Source organism: Benincasa hispida, chromosome 8 (assembly GCF_009727055.1).
Source record: "Benincasa hispida cultivar B227 chromosome 8, ASM972705v1, whole genome shotgun sequence".
NCBI lineage: Eukaryota > Viridiplantae > Streptophyta > Magnoliopsida > Cucurbitales > Cucurbitaceae > Benincasa > Benincasa hispida.
In genome coordinates, this window is record NC_052356.1 from 27114310 (window position 1) to 27131975 (window position 17666).

Consider the following 17666-nt stretch of genomic DNA (forward strand, 5'->3'; position numbering starts at 1 on the left):
AGTGGACTCCTAATTAAGGTCATCTGTACAATTTTTTTTTGATGCACCAGTGACTAATATTTTCCTTAGTAACATAATGCGAGAACCCAATCACATCCATGCACCTTACAATAATTTTTTTCTTTAAATATAAAAAAAAACGAAAATTCCGAGATGGATTTCAACTTTAAAATTTATTTTATTTTATTTGAAAACAAGTTGAGAAACATAACACTAGGATTAAAAAAACATTATTTTGAAAAATAAAATAAATAAAAAAAGAAAAAAGAAAAGAGGAAGAAATAAGGCGGGTAACGTGGGCAGTTTTGGCCCTCACAAAAATATCTGTCCACAAAGCCACGCCTTCATTTCCTTTGCCATTTTCACTAACCTCATTGATTCCCTTCTTTCTTCTTCCGTACGGTAATCGCTAACCCCTTCCATTTCCTTCTTCCTTCTTTAAACCTCTCCTTTTCTCCCTTCCTCCTCCCCTCCCCCCCTTCAATGGCAGCCACATAATTTCCCATATCTCTTCTCCTTCCTTCACCATCTTCACTTATGGGTGGGGGTTCCATCGGAGCTTTGGTTCCTACTGTCAAACCTGAGCCCTCTACTCTCGACTCTACCGCTTCCCCTACTCCTACTCCTCCTCCTCCTCCTCCTCCGCCGCCTCCTCCTCCGCCGCCGCCCTCCGACCTTATGCCTCCTCAATTCGAGCCTGGGGATGCCAATGCTGCTGCGCCTGCGTCTCAGTCGAATACCGATGACTTGGATAAGGATATGCTTTGCCCTATTTGCATGCAGATCATTAAAGATGCGTTTCTTACTACTTGTGGACATAGCTTTTGTTATATGTGTATTGTTACTCATCTTCGGAATAAGAGTGATTGTCCTTGCTGTGCTCATTTTCTCAGGAGTAACAGCATTTTCCCCAATATTTTGCTTGATAAGGTTTGCTGATCTTCATTTCTCTTTATTGGTTTTCATTTTCATTCGTCTCTTGAATTGGATCTTAATTCCTAGCTTTCAGTTTTTCAATCTTACTTGCTGTCTCTGTTTGATTTTCATCATTATTAGTTGATAATCACATGTTACTTTACGTTTTTCAAGTATATGTGGGTGACAAGGTACTTAAGATTTGACACTTAAGACTGTTGTTGCACTGGAGACCGTTGTATAGTTTGAGAGATCGATTGTTTAATGCTGTTTTTTATAATTATGAAGTCATCCGTTATAGGTGAAACTATCTTTCTTTAATTTCTTAGATTGTTGCAGGTCTTCCCCTAGATCTGTGAAGTTTCTTAGGATATGTTTGGTGTGCAATCTAGATTCTATGTGTGTTTGCTAATTCATTTGGTATATATNTATTGAAAATTGTTTATGGATTCTGTGGTCCAAATAGTGAAGATCTAAAAATAACATTTTTTAAAATGTTTTTCAGTGTATCTAGATTTGGGTTACATTAGAAGAAAAGATAAAAACATTTAGAAGTATAGTATTTCATATTGGAAACTTATTTTATTCTTGTAAAAATAAATAGTATAACATAATATACTAAAAATGATATGATATTGTAAAACAATAATTATGCAGAATTTATAACATGAAATACATGTTCATTAATTAATAATAGTAGTTGAGATTTAATATAATAATAATTTTGTTACTTGAACTATTTTGTGGTTTATAAAGAATATTATCAAACACATTATGAACATTTTTTTTAAAAAAAATTTGGAATCCAATTTTGAAATATGCTACGAAACACATCCAGAAACATTGAAAAAATGAAATACAATTTTTTTTTTAATTGAATCTCTTGTTTCTAAATATTTTTTTTCAGATGACTAACCAAATGTAGCTTTACTGAACAAACGGTCTGTTACATATCAGCTATAAGCTATGACTTTACAATTTGTGCCATAGGCTACTAACATGGTAGGAGTTCCCAAAATCTTCATTATCCAGTAGTTCAGCTTGAAGCTAAAGTATTGTGACGTTTTATATTTAGTGACTGCAATGTTAATTTACCCAATTATGCTGATGATACCTTGATCACAACTGAATGATTATGCAATAATGCATTCATACAAAAAAGGGGGTTATATTTACACATTTGATCCTTATGGTTTGGTTAAAGTTAGAATTTAGTCCATGTGGTTTTTAACAAACAATAAAGGTTAAATTTAAGCTATATAGACTAAATTTTAACTTTTTCTAAATCATAATGATCAAATTTGTAACTTTTATTTATTTATTTATTTATTTTTTAATGAATTACCTAAAATAATTTTGATTATATTTCAATCCAAACAAAGAGTAAGGATTCATATTTGGAATGGAGGTTTTCTAATGTCTTGACTAGTTGAACTATGTTCAAGTTGGTATTCATAATTGGATATTTTAAACACCAACTTGGATCGACTTGCGAGGAAGTTGTCTTTGCTTGTTAAGCTTTTTTGTTGGAAGGCGGAGGAAGACTTATTCTCTGGTGTTGTGATTTTGTGAGTACTGTTTGGGATTTATTCTTCTAGACGTTTGGTATGATGTATGTTTGTCACAGAGATGCTAGTGCTATGATTGAGGAGTTCCTCCTCAATCTACCTTTTGGGGAGAAGGGCTGTTTTTTATGGATGGCGGGGGTGTGTGATTTTATGGGTCTTGTGGGATGAGTGGAATAGTAGGGTGTTTAGGGGTGTGGAAAGGGACCCGAGGGAGATTTGGTCCTTTACTCGCTTGCATGTCTCTTTGTGGGCTTCAATTTCAAAAATCTTTTATAACTATTCTATTGGAACTATCTCATTTAGTTGGAGTTCCTCCTTGCAGAGGGAGCTTCCCTTTTTTCTGTGGGTTTTTTTTTTTGTACGTCTGTGTATTCTTTCATTCTTTCTCAATAAAAGTTATTGTTTTCATCCAAAAAAAAAAAAAAAAAAGAAAGAAAGAAAGGAAAAGGAAAAGGATATTTTATGGGAGCTTCATGTTTCGTTGAAATTAATTTCTTATGCCCGTGCTCTGACTTTATGTCTAGTGACTGTGTCACAATATTTTTAGAATTTTAAGTTGCATTCTTGAATTATGATATTGCTATGCATCTTCATAGTTATTTGTGTACCAATTTTTGCAGTTGTTAAAGAAAACTTCTGCTCGTCAAATAAAGAAGTCTACATCCCAATTTGGATATCTTCATCAGGCATTGCAAAAGGTTAACACAATTTCCGTTACAAATTATTTTTTCAGAATTTACTACTCATCATCATTCCTGTTTAAAAAATAAAAAATGAACCATAAAGGTGTGCATTGTTACCTTTGACATAGGGTTGAAGGATAATATAGTTTTCTTAGCTGACTGCTGCCATACTAGTAATTCTACAGTTACTATTGTGTGGATTTTAGTACAAACTTCCTAATATTAATCTCCCTTCTATTGTCCTCATCATTCAACGAGCTGAATTTTTCTTGTCACCTTTATCAGGGATGTGACATGTCAATAAAGGATCTGGAAGAACTTTTAACCCTCCTCGCTGAGAAGAAAAGAAAAATGGAGCAAGAAGAAGCAGAGACTAATATGCAAATTTTACTTGGCTTCTTGTATTGCTTGAGAAAGCAAAAGCTCGAGGAGCTCAATGAGGTCTCTTTTACTTTAATTGGCATTTTTTTGGTTTCTTGCTTGTTATAAATTGTTATATGAATTTTCATTACTTCAATGAGAAGTGTTTTTTGTTAAAAAACAACAACAAACAAAAAAGGTACATGAACAACTTTATGTGTTCTTATTAGAAAAAAGTCGTTTTCTTTATTTTTTTTCCCCTGAGACTTGGTTGGTTATCCTGTCCGTAATTTGACTGGCTGCTTTGCAGTATGTAAAAGATGGTCATCACTAGATCTAATAAAGAGGTGCGAATACCATGATGTTTAGAATTCGAGTAAATTTAACTTTATCAAGTTGAAAATGGTCTTAATTTTATTGGAAGAAATACAAACTACTTTGATTAATGTGAGATTAAGTATGTAGTCTGTAAACAACTAAATTTGTCCAGGGCATCTAAATTCCAATTTATGGAACTCTAAATTTCAATAAACTCTCAGAACAATTTTTTTATCTACTTGAAACATTGTTGAGTTTTTATTTTCCTTTGTTTCGGACAATGGTCTACCGGTTAAATAATTAGTTTTATGTTGATGCTTTAACTCATTTGTTAATACGTCCACGATTTTGCTGCATGCCTTCAGGGAAACGCCATATTTTAGTACAACCTTACGTGGAGTCTGGCTAAATTTAACTTACATCTACGAAAAGGGTATAATTTTTTTTATAGGAGTATGTAAATGGATTATGAATGTATCACGTGCATGGTAGAAGGTTGAGTGTCAGTGCATGCACCAAGCATTTTCCCATTATAAATACAGAGATTCCCTCATTGATCAATTCAATAATATCTTTTGTTGATTTGCTTCATTGTTTATTTATTTTCTCATTATAGATACAAGCTGATCTTCACTACATTAAGGAAGACATTAGCTCTGTGGAGAAACAGAGATTGGAACTATATAGGTCTAAAGAAAGGTATTCGGGAAAAATGAAAATGCTGGCCGATGACACTATATCCACAAAATCACGGTCTTCATTAATCGACAAGCATGGAAATGGAATTAATAGTGGCGCCCAACGGTCACAAGGCTGGGTGAGTTCTGGGAATTCTCCCAACCCTAGAGCAGATGCGAAGATACAATTAAGCTCCCAGGGACCACTCAGAAAAGATGCTTATTGTAGTTCAGATTTGCATTCTGTTGCACAATCTGGACTAACTGTAGCAAATAAGAGGCGGGTTCATACACAGGTAAAACTTTTATTTAAATTCCACTTTTATGGAAAAGCTATCACAATGGTCTTATTACAGTCTGGCTTCTTAGTCAAACACAAATGGGCATCTTTCTGTTAACAAAATTTCTGTGATTTGGAGATGGTCTATTTAACATCCTTAATTAGTATTTTCTGAAATAACAATCTTGTTGGTTATTGTGAATATTGTAGATATTTGCTTCTTGGTTCTAGTGGTGTATACTTTTGGCATCATGACTCTCAAGCTCTTAAGTAATTCTCTTTCTATTCCATATTTCCAACCGGTGAATGCATTGATTTTCAAGTTTTTAATTGAATGCTCTCAACATTTTTCAAAACTTGACGAACATCTAGTTTAGGGCTACATTGATTTATTTTCTCTTTCTTGCATATTGATTTTATTTTATTTTATTTTTTTTTGTGAAATTAGGAAAATTTTAGCTTGTCTGTGCTGATTAAATCCATCTTGTGATGTCATTTAGTCAGCCGATCTTAAGTTAAGAAATAGCACTGGTAACGTGAAATGGAATGCCTACATTACTCTTTGATTCAATTATTGACATTAGGATCTCCTTTTGTATAGTTTAATGAATTGCAAGATTGCTATCTGCAAAAACGACGAAATTGGAGGAAGCAACTGTATAAACAAGAAGATAGGGATATAAAGTTCAGCAGTGGAGAAAGTTATAATCCAGCTCTTGAAGATTTTCAATCTGTGCTAACTTCTTTTATGCGATATAGGTACAATTTTTATTTGCTTATTTCATTTATTTGGCATTGGTTTCTCTCGTGAGTGTTAACTGTCATAATTTACTTCTGTCTTATCACACGTTTTATGGATTAGCCGATTGAGGGTCATTGCGGAACTTCGACATGGCGATCTTTTTCATTCTGCAAATATTGTATCAAGGTGAGTGATTGGTTTTACATTATACATTCCTATGGGTTGGGAGATTCTGTTGAAGCAATTATTTTACTTGATCATTCTAATACTTGATTTAACCATAATACATTTTAATTTTGATACATCATTTTTTAAATATTTAGCCGATAGTAGAAATCTGGTTTAAATTAAAAGATAAGTTTAGTTGAATTTGAAGTTATTTTTTGCCCTAAGCTATCTGAAACTTTTTGTTCACAATGTCAAGGGTGACCACATAGTTGTCACGAATTTTGAAATAATGAGATTCTTGTGACTCACTTTTATTTTCATAAATTACTTTGAAGTTTTGAACCTTCTTCAATTACCATTTTGTCTTCCACTGAGATAAGTGCATGTCCATTTTCTTTTGGATTTGCCCTCAGTTGTAAAATTTCGGAAATGATAATCATGTCATTCTTGTTTCAGTATAGAGTTTGATCGTGATGACGAGTTCTTTGCAACTGCTGGTGTCTCACGTTGCATCAAGGTTTTTGAGTTTAGCTCGGTAAGGATTTATTGTTCATTCATTGAAAAATTGAATGGTATTAATAGCTAGGGAGACACATGTAATATAATTTGTCAATTGGATACAGAAGATGGTGATACTGTGATTTCATGTTTTAAATATTCATTTCATATTTGCTATTGGAATTGTTTTCTGCTAGCCATTTGTTTGTTTTGAAAGTTAATTTTCTTTCATTCGTTTAGCAAAGTTTTTTTTGTAAGAGTAAGAGTCAATCTACGGAAATGTTAATGTCTCTGGAGATGTTAAGGAAATCTGAACCCAAAAGTCTCGGAATGGGGAACTTTACTTTCAATACTCCAAATTCACATACAAAAGTGATAAATGAACATACATAATTTCAATGTTTTTAAAAATATGAGTCGTTTGAAAGCACACTAGTTATTTGGGGCTTAAGCGTTAGGCAACAAAACAGCTAGAGCTTTTTTGTGAGATGTGCAATGGAAAATGTAGATAAATTTTATATATACAGAAAAATATAGTATTATAATAATAAGATATGGAAGTCTTAGAAGTAGTTTTGTAGGAGATTATTGAGAGGAATTAACCCTCTAGAATTATTTATTGGTTTCATAACAAAAAATTTGATAATTAACAAACAAAAAATAGAAATTTAAGCACGGCTCAGCTGCTTTTCTTGTGAGGTGCACAATTAAAGAATATAGGTAGTTTTATACATGCTAAAATGTAGTATTATTAATAATGAGATAGTCTTAATTCTTAGAGGTTTTGTAGAATTGAGTGAAATAAACCTTTTTAAAAATATTTATTGATTTTGTCATAAAAAATATAAGAAATTATAGGTTTGAGCACTCATTCAGTGAAGATGTACAGTCCTTTTCAATGTTCCCTGATATGTTGGTTTTCAAATATAATATGATTGCTTTAGAGGACTTAGTATATAAGTTGATCAAATATTAGGTGATCGGATCATGGTATTAACTGAGGTGTTTGTTTTATATTTTTCTTGATATAAATCCTGAATCTTAGTTGTTTTTATTAGTAAGGTAATAACACGTGTTGTTTCAAAAGAGAAAAAAAGAAGTTAAGGACATGTAAGGTATCAAAGATGATACTTGAATGTGGAAAACAACTGAAAAATATTGGTTAATGCAACTTATAAGGTATATCTTTGTTTAAATTGTTGTGATTTTGCATTGATCATCCATGAGGGAAATACAGTACACAATTCTGCATGATGTTTTATGTTATGGCTCATAGCCACATGTATGCTGGTATTTTTTTTTTTTTTTTTTTTTTTTTTTTTTTTTTTTATTTATTTTTAAATTTAATTTTAATATATATGATGTAAATATAAATGATTTACCAAATATCAATAGTACTTGCTGTTTCCAGGTAGTAAATGAACCAGCAGATGTTCACTTTCCCGTTGTGGAGATGTCTACACGATCGAAACTTAGCTGCTTGAGCTGGAACAAATATACAAAAAGTCATATTGCTAGTAGTGATTATGAAGGAATAGTAACTGTCTGGGATGTAAATACTCGTCAGGTGGTGACCATTATCTATTTAAAGTTTTCTTAGTTTGTTGATTATCTCCATTATTTGGTCATATCTCTCTTTTTTAACAGGCTCTTTTCCTTTTAGAGTGTTATGGAGTATGAAGAACATGAAAAACGAGCTTGGAGTGTTGATTTTTCACGTTCTGAACCTTCCATGCTTGTATCCGGCAGTGATGACTGTAAGGTATTTGACCGAAGCAAACACCCTTTTGAGTTGGTGAAGATTATTGATCTTCAAAATTGGATTTGTGATTGATGCCCATAAGTGAAGATTGACCAGGAATTCCCTAATTTCTGCTATGCAAAATTTTCATTTTTTTCATTGGTTAAATTTGTGGCAGAGGATATTTAACTTGTCAGCTGTGGAACTTGGAAAATGCTATCCTTTGTTGAGTCGTATCTGTCAATTCACCATTATAATTTTGGATCCATTCTAAAACTGTTGCTACCACATGATTTGTAGAAATTGCCCAATACAATGGGGCATCACTCAGTCTGGGTCAAAGGGTTAATAGTTTGGTCAGTTCTGGGTGGTTTTTGTTTAAACAAGTTCTATTCCTGTTTTTAACACCAAGTTACAACACTAGGTTCTTCTCAGTATTTTTTGTCTGAAACTATTCTCAGGTGCATTGTTCTCTTTCTTTTAACAGGTCAAAATTTGGTGCACAAGGCAGGAAGCTAGTGTGTTTAACATTGACATGAAAGCAAATGTTTGCTCTGTCAAATACAACCCAGGATCTAGCTTATACGTGGCTGTATGTCTATTTTGCTCTCTTTACTCAAATATCATAAATACTGTGTGTGTGTGTGTGTGACCGAAGATTTCCTGACTATCGTGAACACCCCTTGCTTGCACAGTTTGGGAAATCCTTGTCTCCCTGACATTTAAGCATTTTCAGGTGGGTTCCGCTGATCATAATATCCACTACTACGACTTGAGAAATATCAGCCAACCTCTGCATGTTTTTAATGGCCATAAGAAAGCTGTTTCTTATGTGAAATTCTTGTCAAACAACGAACTCGCTTCTGCATCGACTGACAGCACTTTGCGATTATGGGATGTAAAGGAAAATCTGCCTGTGAGTTATCTTCTTGATATGTTATCCATTGACATCCAAAAGAAGTTAATCTTCATGAAAATTGTGCTCCTCTCTTTTTTTCACTCATTAGTCTTTCTTGCCAATTCCAATTCCCACTACAGGTTTGAAAACCAAAGCATAAAACCATGTGGAAATTTTCTACTTTAAACTTTTTCAAAAATGACACGATGTGGTTTGTGCTTGCTGGAACTAGGGATCCTGTCGTTGTTATGGCTTAGACACCTTTTCTTCTCTCTTTCTCTCTCTTCCTCTCAGATTTGTATAAATTTAGAACCTTTCTTTCTCTGTTAAGCGGATCTAGAATTGTCGTTATGATGAAAAGTTGGCAACTGGGAGAACTAACATATATATTCAAACTGGTTACATTTTAGTTGTGTGCATATAGAGTTGACGTATATCAATACTGATTTGTCTCCTTATTCTTTTCAGCTGTGTGTGTATAGAGGACATACAAACGAGAAGAATTTTGTGGGTCTAACAGTAAACAGTGAATACATAGCATGCGGCAGTGAAACTAATGAAGTTTTCATTTACCACAAGGTTATCATTTACATTCTTTCACCTCCTTGTTTGCAGCTAGATAGATTTTTGCTTGTTATAAAGATGATCAAGATATTAAAAGGGAATTTACTTGCAGGCAATATCAAAACCAATGGCTTGGCATAGGTTTAGTTCAGATTTGGAAGATAATGATGAAGATGCAGGTTCATATTTCATAAGTGCTGTTTGTTGGAAGAGTGACAGCCCAACAATTTTAACAGCAAACAGCCAAGGAACAATCAAAGTGCTGGTACTTGCACCCTGAATCACAGCATTAGAAATGACTTGAGAGACAAAGAAAGGACAAGAAAAGAATAATGAGAAGGTACCAAAATTCCATGCCCTCAATCTATGTATATGGTGATATTGATATTACTTTCATGTATATCAGCTTGTAAATTTGGTTTTCATTCAACATCTGTGGAAAGGGTGGATTGTGCAATGCTATGTGGACTCCACCTCTTTCTTTTCTCAATTTTTGGGTAGGGGTAGTGGGAATATTGGTAGAATTATGTGATTATTTGCAAGCTAAGTTTAGCATGAAATGGTTATTTGTTGGAGAGTTGAAAAAGAGTTCAATACATAGTGTTTGAATACTGCAAATGTTTGTATATTATACCATTGAACTTTGATGGGGAGAGACAAATGTAGACATTCTTAAATACTTGGAAGTTGTGTAAAGGAAATGAAATGAAATTTAAACTTGATTATTGTCATGTAAAATTTTGCCAACAACATGCAACATTCTCATTTACTCTTTCATTGAATTTCAATTACTTTGTTTTATTTGGTGAACTTTAGCTGAAACATAGGGGGAGGCAAGGCAATATAATGTCAAATTACACCTCCCTTTGTTTCTATTTTTCTCCTCTCTCTTTCCAATTCCAATATGTTGGGGACACTGCCTTTTCCAAGCCCTACAGTCCCATTTAATTTATTTTTCAATTCTTTTTTTTAGCTTTTAAGTTTATCTATATTTTTTTATTGCTTATTTCTAAATATTATTAAACTTGTTTACTTGTAATGTATTTGTTTTACTGAAATAAGACCAAAGTTTTAATTTTTGATCTTTAATTCTGGTTTGGACTTGAATACCATGAGGTATAAATTCTGCATTTTAATTTAAAATTTGAATTGCTTGAGATATTATAAACTTTTGATAATTATTTCTGGTTAAAGATATAATATGGTCTCTACTTTTATGCAATTCTCAATTACGTACTAATTCTGATAAAATTTTCAAATTCACTCGGAATGTATTAAAATCTTCAATTTTGCTCTTGATTTTTGTTAGCAAACATAAATATATCTATGTTTCTATTACTGAAAACTAGAAAACAAGAAATGGGAAACAATAAAGTTACTAAATTCTCCCTATGTGTTTGTTCTACATGTTAGATGTTTGAATCCCTTTGTCCATATTGTTGAACTAATATATCAAATCTTTTTGCTGTTTACTTTTTTGAGTTCAACAAAAATCTAAAGATGGATAATTTGAACCTTTACCTTAACCAGCTATCCTTAGGTTGATAGTAATACTTAGAATTTATGATATGTGAATGTAGATGGAAATATGGTTGGAACTAATCTATAAAAACATGATCAAATTAAAATTTGAAGTTTATATCAAATAGGCTCTTGAATTTTTAATTTTGTGTGCTTTAAAAAGTGTTTATTAATTTCAACTCTAAATTTTGAATCTAACATATCTTGTATGATTTAACTTTCAATTTTGTGGCTAAGAGTAGGAATGCTCATGTGTTGGGTAATTTCGAGTTGAGAAACTTTTTAGACACAATCCAAATTGGATTGTAAATCTTTCCAATTCAAACAAGGGCTAACCAGATAAATAGCATAATTTAAGTTTTCATTTGGACAAATAGCAAAAACTTATTAAAATTGTAAAAATAGCAAACGGAATATAAAATTAAAAAATAAAGATTAGCAATTGTCAAAACTACTCCCAGTGGAATTCTAAAGATTTGAGTGTTTCAAAATTGTTTGAAAACAACAAATACAGTCTACCTATTCTTATCACACACTACAAATTCTACCTATTCTTATCACACACTACATATTCCATTCTGACAAGGGGTCTAATCCACCATCACACCTCACATGATAATCAATGAATTTATACCAAAATTCTAACAAAACATTTCTTACCTAACAATCGTTCACCGGCAAGAAGAAAGGTGGGAGGGTTCGACAGAAAAAGACCTTCACTTCAAGAGAAGAAATACTTTCTCGATAGCTTCAAACGTTTGACCTTCGACATTGAAGCTCCTTCAAAACAGCTTCAAGCGGCAACTTCAAGGGACTATCAAATATTTTTCTGCGGTATTCTCCACGGTATTTCAACTTCTTGAGACTTTTCTAGTCCTTTTAAGCGCCTACTTTAAGCTCTTCACTGATTGCAAACTGCTTAAATTTTCTTGAATGCAATTTGCTTAGGTCTGGAATTTGCTTAAATTTTCTAATTTCGGAGAGCATTGCGATTCCCAAATTTCTTCTAATCCATGCATTGCAATCTAGTCTACCTCTTGTTTGCACATTGAAGAGATGAAAACAGTGCTGACCAAAACTCTTTATATATAATATATAAATATTCCATTATTTTTTCAAAAATGAAAGATTTAATATTGGTTTTACTGTTAAGTATTTAGATTCGAATCTTTTGGGATATAAAATAACGCCATTTTTTTAGGAGTCGAAAACAGAAACGATTAAATAAAACGATATAAAATCTCGCCCTTCGGATGTTTGTATAAAACTGATAAGTTTACTATTAATCAAATATTACAAGCTATGAAAGTCGAAGGAAGAAGCAGAGTCAACGAAAGATTAAGAGCAACTGGAATAACTGGTAGAAAAAAACAAACAAGCAAAGGGCCAATAGTTCTCAATAGTGACGACAAGGTATGTTTTTAATTTTATTTTAATGTATTTCAAAATATCAAATTTTGACCATGTAGGTAAAACAGGGGAAAACAGAGATAATGACGAGGGATCAAACAAAAAACATGCAACTCCAATAACTAACAACAAACGAAAGTGCGATGCTTCTACAATAGAGGTCAAAGTTCAAGCAAACAAACCAAGGATAAAGAGCAAGGTCAGGATTATTTGGAAAAAAAAAAGAAGCAAGGCCAACAAGAAATGTTAAGGGTTGAAAATCTTATAGATCTAAATTGCGATGCAGGATGTGAAAAAAAAATAAAATAGAACTAAATAAGAAAAGGAGAAAGGACGTAGTAGAAGAAGAAGAGCAACATGAACTACATGAGGGAAATGTATGATAATGTAGATTTTATGAAATAATCTATTAATTACAGTATATTTGTAAAGTATATACATAATATAATTACTAAATAATGAAACAGAATGAACAAGATAGTAATGAGTATGAAGAGGAAGAAGAGAAGCTTGAAGGTGTGAAAACGTGCAAGATGAAAGCAAAGACAATGAAGAACAACAATCACAAAGTCATGGGGAAACAACATGATGCATAAAATTATGATGCGATGGTGTGAGTATGCGATGATGTGTGTATTATGCGATGAACATGCAAGTTTTCCTAACAAAGCCCAAGTATAAACCTTCTTAGGTTTCCAGGTAAGTCCAGGGTCGAATACATGGACTGTTAAGTAGATATGCGACAAACTCTTTGATTCTATTGCGGTGGTAAAAAAAGAAGTGGATAGTGTTTTGATTAAATTTTCCTATGCGACGGAGTTGAACGCAGAGTTGAAGAAGGCATAGAGTTACAATAAGTATGCGATGAAGGGGTTGAGAAGGGGTTTAGCTAACACTCCCTAAGATTATGTACAAGTTATGCGATCATGTTATACACAAATATCAGTACTACATTTCTCAATGCAGAATGCCACAATTCCTATTTCTAGGACGCATTCGATGTATATGCTAAACAGTCGATAAAACTTATTCCGAAGTTTCTACTGTTGCTTATGCGATCTAATCCGATTCTCCCAAGCCTAGATTCTGTCTTTAGACTACTCTCCCAAGTATGTCCAAATGATGAATGATGCATTCATAAGACAAAGTGACCGCATACCACCATTCCTATTTCTAGGGTGCATGCGATGTGTAATAACACATAAAACTTAATCCTAAGTTTCTACTCTTGCTTATACGATTTAATTTGACTCTCCCAAGCCTAGATTCTAATCCGACTCTCTCAAGCCCAAATTCTATCTTTAGACTACTCTCTCAAGTACATCTAAAGGGTGAATGACACATACATAAGACAAGATGATCACATAAAACGTAAATATTAAGTCATGTTAGCTAAGTACTTCTCAACCCATTCAGAAATTTAGCTACTCATGCATGGTATGGAGAGATTGAACATAAATCGAAATGAAGGTTCCATTTTCTACAAATAAAGTATTGAATACAAAATAGCAAATAGTTTGAGAGATAACAAGCCTGGTAAGCAATGTCTTGCTTCCCGTGGCCTTTTACACTGCTCTTTGTCACTTCAACTCTGTTCTAGATGTGGATTCTTGCTCTCACAATGGTTGTCCCTCTCTCCTTTGTGTTACTTTCCGGCAATCTCTCAATCTATCCGGGAGCGATTTCTCTTGGCTTCTTCTCGTCTTCTTGCTCTCTTCGTCCTCTATGTATATGTATATGTATGTGCGTGAATGGACTAACTAACTCTTCTCTCTGGTGGCCTTCGGTATTTATAGATTTCAAGGTGAGACAACTTTTCTTTCAAATGATTGCAATGATGGGCAACATCAATTTTTCTACTCTGTTGCGTCGTTTAAAAGTCACCGAAAGTTCAATATACTTGCTACAGTGTGGCTTTTAACGGCTTGTCAACTAAATTCGGAATCGACCCGTTATCAGACTTACGTTAAAACCATCACGATTATTATGTTGTCTCTTGTATGCGAGGTCTTTAATGCGAATCACCTCAAGAAAACTTTCTCACAGATCGCACTTCAGGTGCATTGTGCCTAAACTGGATCGAACAATTCATAATGCGCACATCGCATTGTACCTGACACAAAAAAATAAGTTAACTGCTTTTTATGGCGAAATGAGTGCTTGCCGATGCACAATTCTTTTCAGTTTGGCACTTTCAGAATTAGATATTGCCTATTTTACCACTTGCATTCTCTCATTATTTTTATTACTTTGAGCTGTAAATTAACTTGTACTTTCTACCAGTTATTACACCCCCAAATTTAAAACAATGCTATGCTCTCAAGCATAAACTAAAGATTTTCTTTTAAAAATTCAACCCGCCTTTTACCCTATTTAGACTTCTCAATGGTAGCCTTATTCATAATTTTCTATGAACCAAATGCTTTGCTTAATTCTCTATCTTGATCTTTTCCTAAATATTTCTAATTTTAGGGACCAAGCCAAGTTTACCTTAAAAAACAAAAACTTTTACTCGCTTTTCCAGGAGCAATACGCATATATTATTTCAAACTTTCTCAAAACCAGGGGAGTTCAAGTAGATTATTGATCATCCTTGCGCGATTCGAGATATTCGTTTTGATTGATCTTGCGCTAAATACGAGCAGCTGGTTACCAACCTTCGTTTGGCTTTCCCCTACAGGTGTCATGCGAGCATCCAACTACGAGCAAGGCGCTCTTTCTCAGTCAAAACTCAATGCCCAATCTCTTTAAAATTGGCAGCAGAGTTGCGATCACTTGGTTTATGCGATAATCACGATTCCCACCTTCGTTTTGGCTTGCTGCCACGGGTGTCATGCAGACATTCAACTACGAGCAGGATCCGATCTCAACTTCATATAAAATTTATATATCAATATATCAATATATATATATATATATCTTGGATTGAATTTCTAAAAGTAACAAGGTTGAAAATAACATTACTAGCACCCCCAAATTTAACACATAGCAATGTCCTCATTACTGAGAGACGAAATAACTCATGCGATGGACTTAGAAAATTTCGTAAACATAGTTTTGAAGGTAAACTGGTAGACCGCTAAATTTTAGAAATGTTTCATAAATCGATTGTCCTGAAATTGATCTGACTCTAGTACATGCAGTAAGAAATAAAGACATGAATTTCATCATTGAAGTCATAATTGACACGGGGAGAATGCGGCGACCAGATAAAGTAAAAGATTCAAGATTGAGTCAAACTAAAGAGGATACGATAATAGAATTTAGCAATATTAAACTGAAATGCGAGAAGTGCAAAATTGAAATAAGATGAGGCAAGGAAAGACACAACCCCTAAATTTACTTTGTCGCTCACATCTCTTTTGATCGCATCCTTTCCTGTGATGGGCTGATTCCTTGATTGCGATAGGCTGACTGAACCGATCATGTGTTTGAGATTATCGCATTGCTTCATCGCAATCGTTTACTACGATGAGTGATAAATATCAAGAGGATAAAAAGTATGAAAGAAAGAGCTGGCAATTCTAAAGAGTAGTGATCATGCAAAAAGTAAGTTAGACTCATGAAAGAAAAATATCAAAAGGATACTCAAAAAAGGATTCGTCCCTGATGAATGTGTGTCGCTTATCAACGAAGGGACTATACGTTTCTTCTTTATTCTGGATTCCTTAGGTCCACAGAGGTTTTCTCGCATTGGAAATCTCCTCCATGATACATCTTGACTCTTTGTCCATTTACCTTAAATGCTCTGGTCCCATCTTCGTTTGTCAATTCTACCGCTCCGTGCGAGAATACTTCTTTAATTATGAATGGTCTGGACTAGCGCGATTTCAATTTCCCTGGAAAGAGTCATAGCCTAGAATTAAACAGTAAGTCCTTCTGACCTGCCTGGAGATTCTTTTCACACAGTCGCTTGTCATGCCAACGTTTCGTACGTTCTTTGTAGATTTTGACATTTTCATATGTTTGTAGTCTCCATTCATCCAGTTTGAGTAACTGAAGTTTTCTCTCCTCCCCTACAGCCTTCAGATCAAAGTTAAGCTTCTTCACTGCCCACAACGCCTTATGCTTTAATTTCAGCGGTAGATGACATGTCTTCCCAAACACCAATGCATACGGGGACATGCCTATGGGCGTTTTATAGGAAGTCCTATATGCCCACAAGGCATCGTCAAGCTTCATGGCCCAGTCTTTCCGTGAGGGATTCACCACCTTTTCTAAAATCAGCTTGGTTTCTAACAGAGAAACCTCAGCTTGTCCGTTTGTCTAGGGGTGATATGTGGTGGCGATTTTATGATGGACATTGTATTTGATCAACAGTTTGTTAATGATATGATTGACAAAGTGGGTTCCTTCGTCACTTATTATGGCATGTCGGATGCCAAAACGAGTGAAGATGTTTCTCTGTAAGAATTTTGAGACTGTAGCCGCACCGTTTGCGACGCATGAAACCGCTTTAATCCACTTGGAAACATAGTCGACGGCCAATAGAATGTATTTATGACCATTTAACAGTGGAAATGGTCCCATGAAATCTATGCTCCAGACGTAGAAAAGTTCCAGTTCCAATATGATGTTCATCGGCAACACATTTTTCTCTGAAATGTTTCCAGTGCATTGGCACCTATCGCATTTCATAGAATAGTCTCGTGCATCCTTAAACAGAGTTGGCCAGTAATACCCGCTTTGCAAAACTTTTGCTGCTGTGCATTGTCCCCCGAAATGTTCGCCATAGGGTGAGTCATGACATTGAAAAAGTATGCGCTAAAAAGCAGTATCTGGAACACAGAGTCTCAAGATCTAGTCTGGTCCCCTTCTGTAAAGATTTGGCTTGTCCCAGTAGTAGAATTTACATTCATGAATGAGTCGCTTCTTTTGGTAGAATGTGTAATTTTTCGAAAATTGTTTGCAGACCAAAAAGTTAACAATATCTGCATACCAGGGTAGTTCTTCAATTTTAAGCAACTGTTCGTCTGGGAAGGATGCGTTCACCTCTGACTGAATGCGATCCACTTCAGGATTCTCTAATCTCGATAAATGGTTAGCGACCTGATTCTTCGTTCCCTTGCAGTCGATTATCTCCATATTAAATTCTTGGAGTAGGAGAACCCATCGGATTAGCCCTATCGAATTAGCCTCGGCTTCGCATCTTTTTTGGTCATTAAATATCTTATTGCCGAGTGGTCAGTGTGGACTATAACTTTGGATCCCAACAAGTAAGATCTGAATTTTTGAATCGTAAAGATTATCGCTAGAAGCTTCTTCTCTGTAGTGGTGTAGTTCGCCTGCGTGGAGTTCAATGTTCTGCTCGCATATGTGATAG

At 34.2% G+C, this 17666-nt stretch overlaps 1 protein-coding gene and 1 long non-coding RNA gene across 2 annotated transcripts; both read left to right on the forward strand.

The window, feature by feature from the left end:
* Positions 1–357: 357 nt before the first annotated feature.
* On the forward strand, positions 358–10150 carry LOC120083176 (E3 ubiquitin-protein ligase COP1-like). The gene is made up of 13 exons (XM_039038805.1): positions 358–930; positions 3104–3181; positions 3452–3607; positions 4461–4817; positions 5403–5560; positions 5664–5729; positions 6168–6246; positions 7621–7776; positions 7873–7971; positions 8438–8542; positions 8687–8866; positions 9317–9427; positions 9525–10150. The coding sequence occupies exons 1-13, from the start codon at positions 538–540 to the stop codon at positions 9690–9692; spliced, it is 2106 nt and encodes a 701-aa protein (XP_038894733.1). The 5' UTR covers positions 358–537; the 3' UTR covers positions 9693–10150.
* A 1484-nt stretch (positions 10151–11634) lies between these two features.
* Positions 11635–12774, forward strand: LOC120082561. Its single transcript, XR_005483224.1, has 3 exons — positions 11635–11779; positions 12234–12346; positions 12412–12774. It is a non-coding gene; the product is annotated as an uncharacterized LOC120082561 (long non-coding RNA).
* The last annotated feature ends 4892 nt before the right edge of the window (positions 12775–17666 follow it).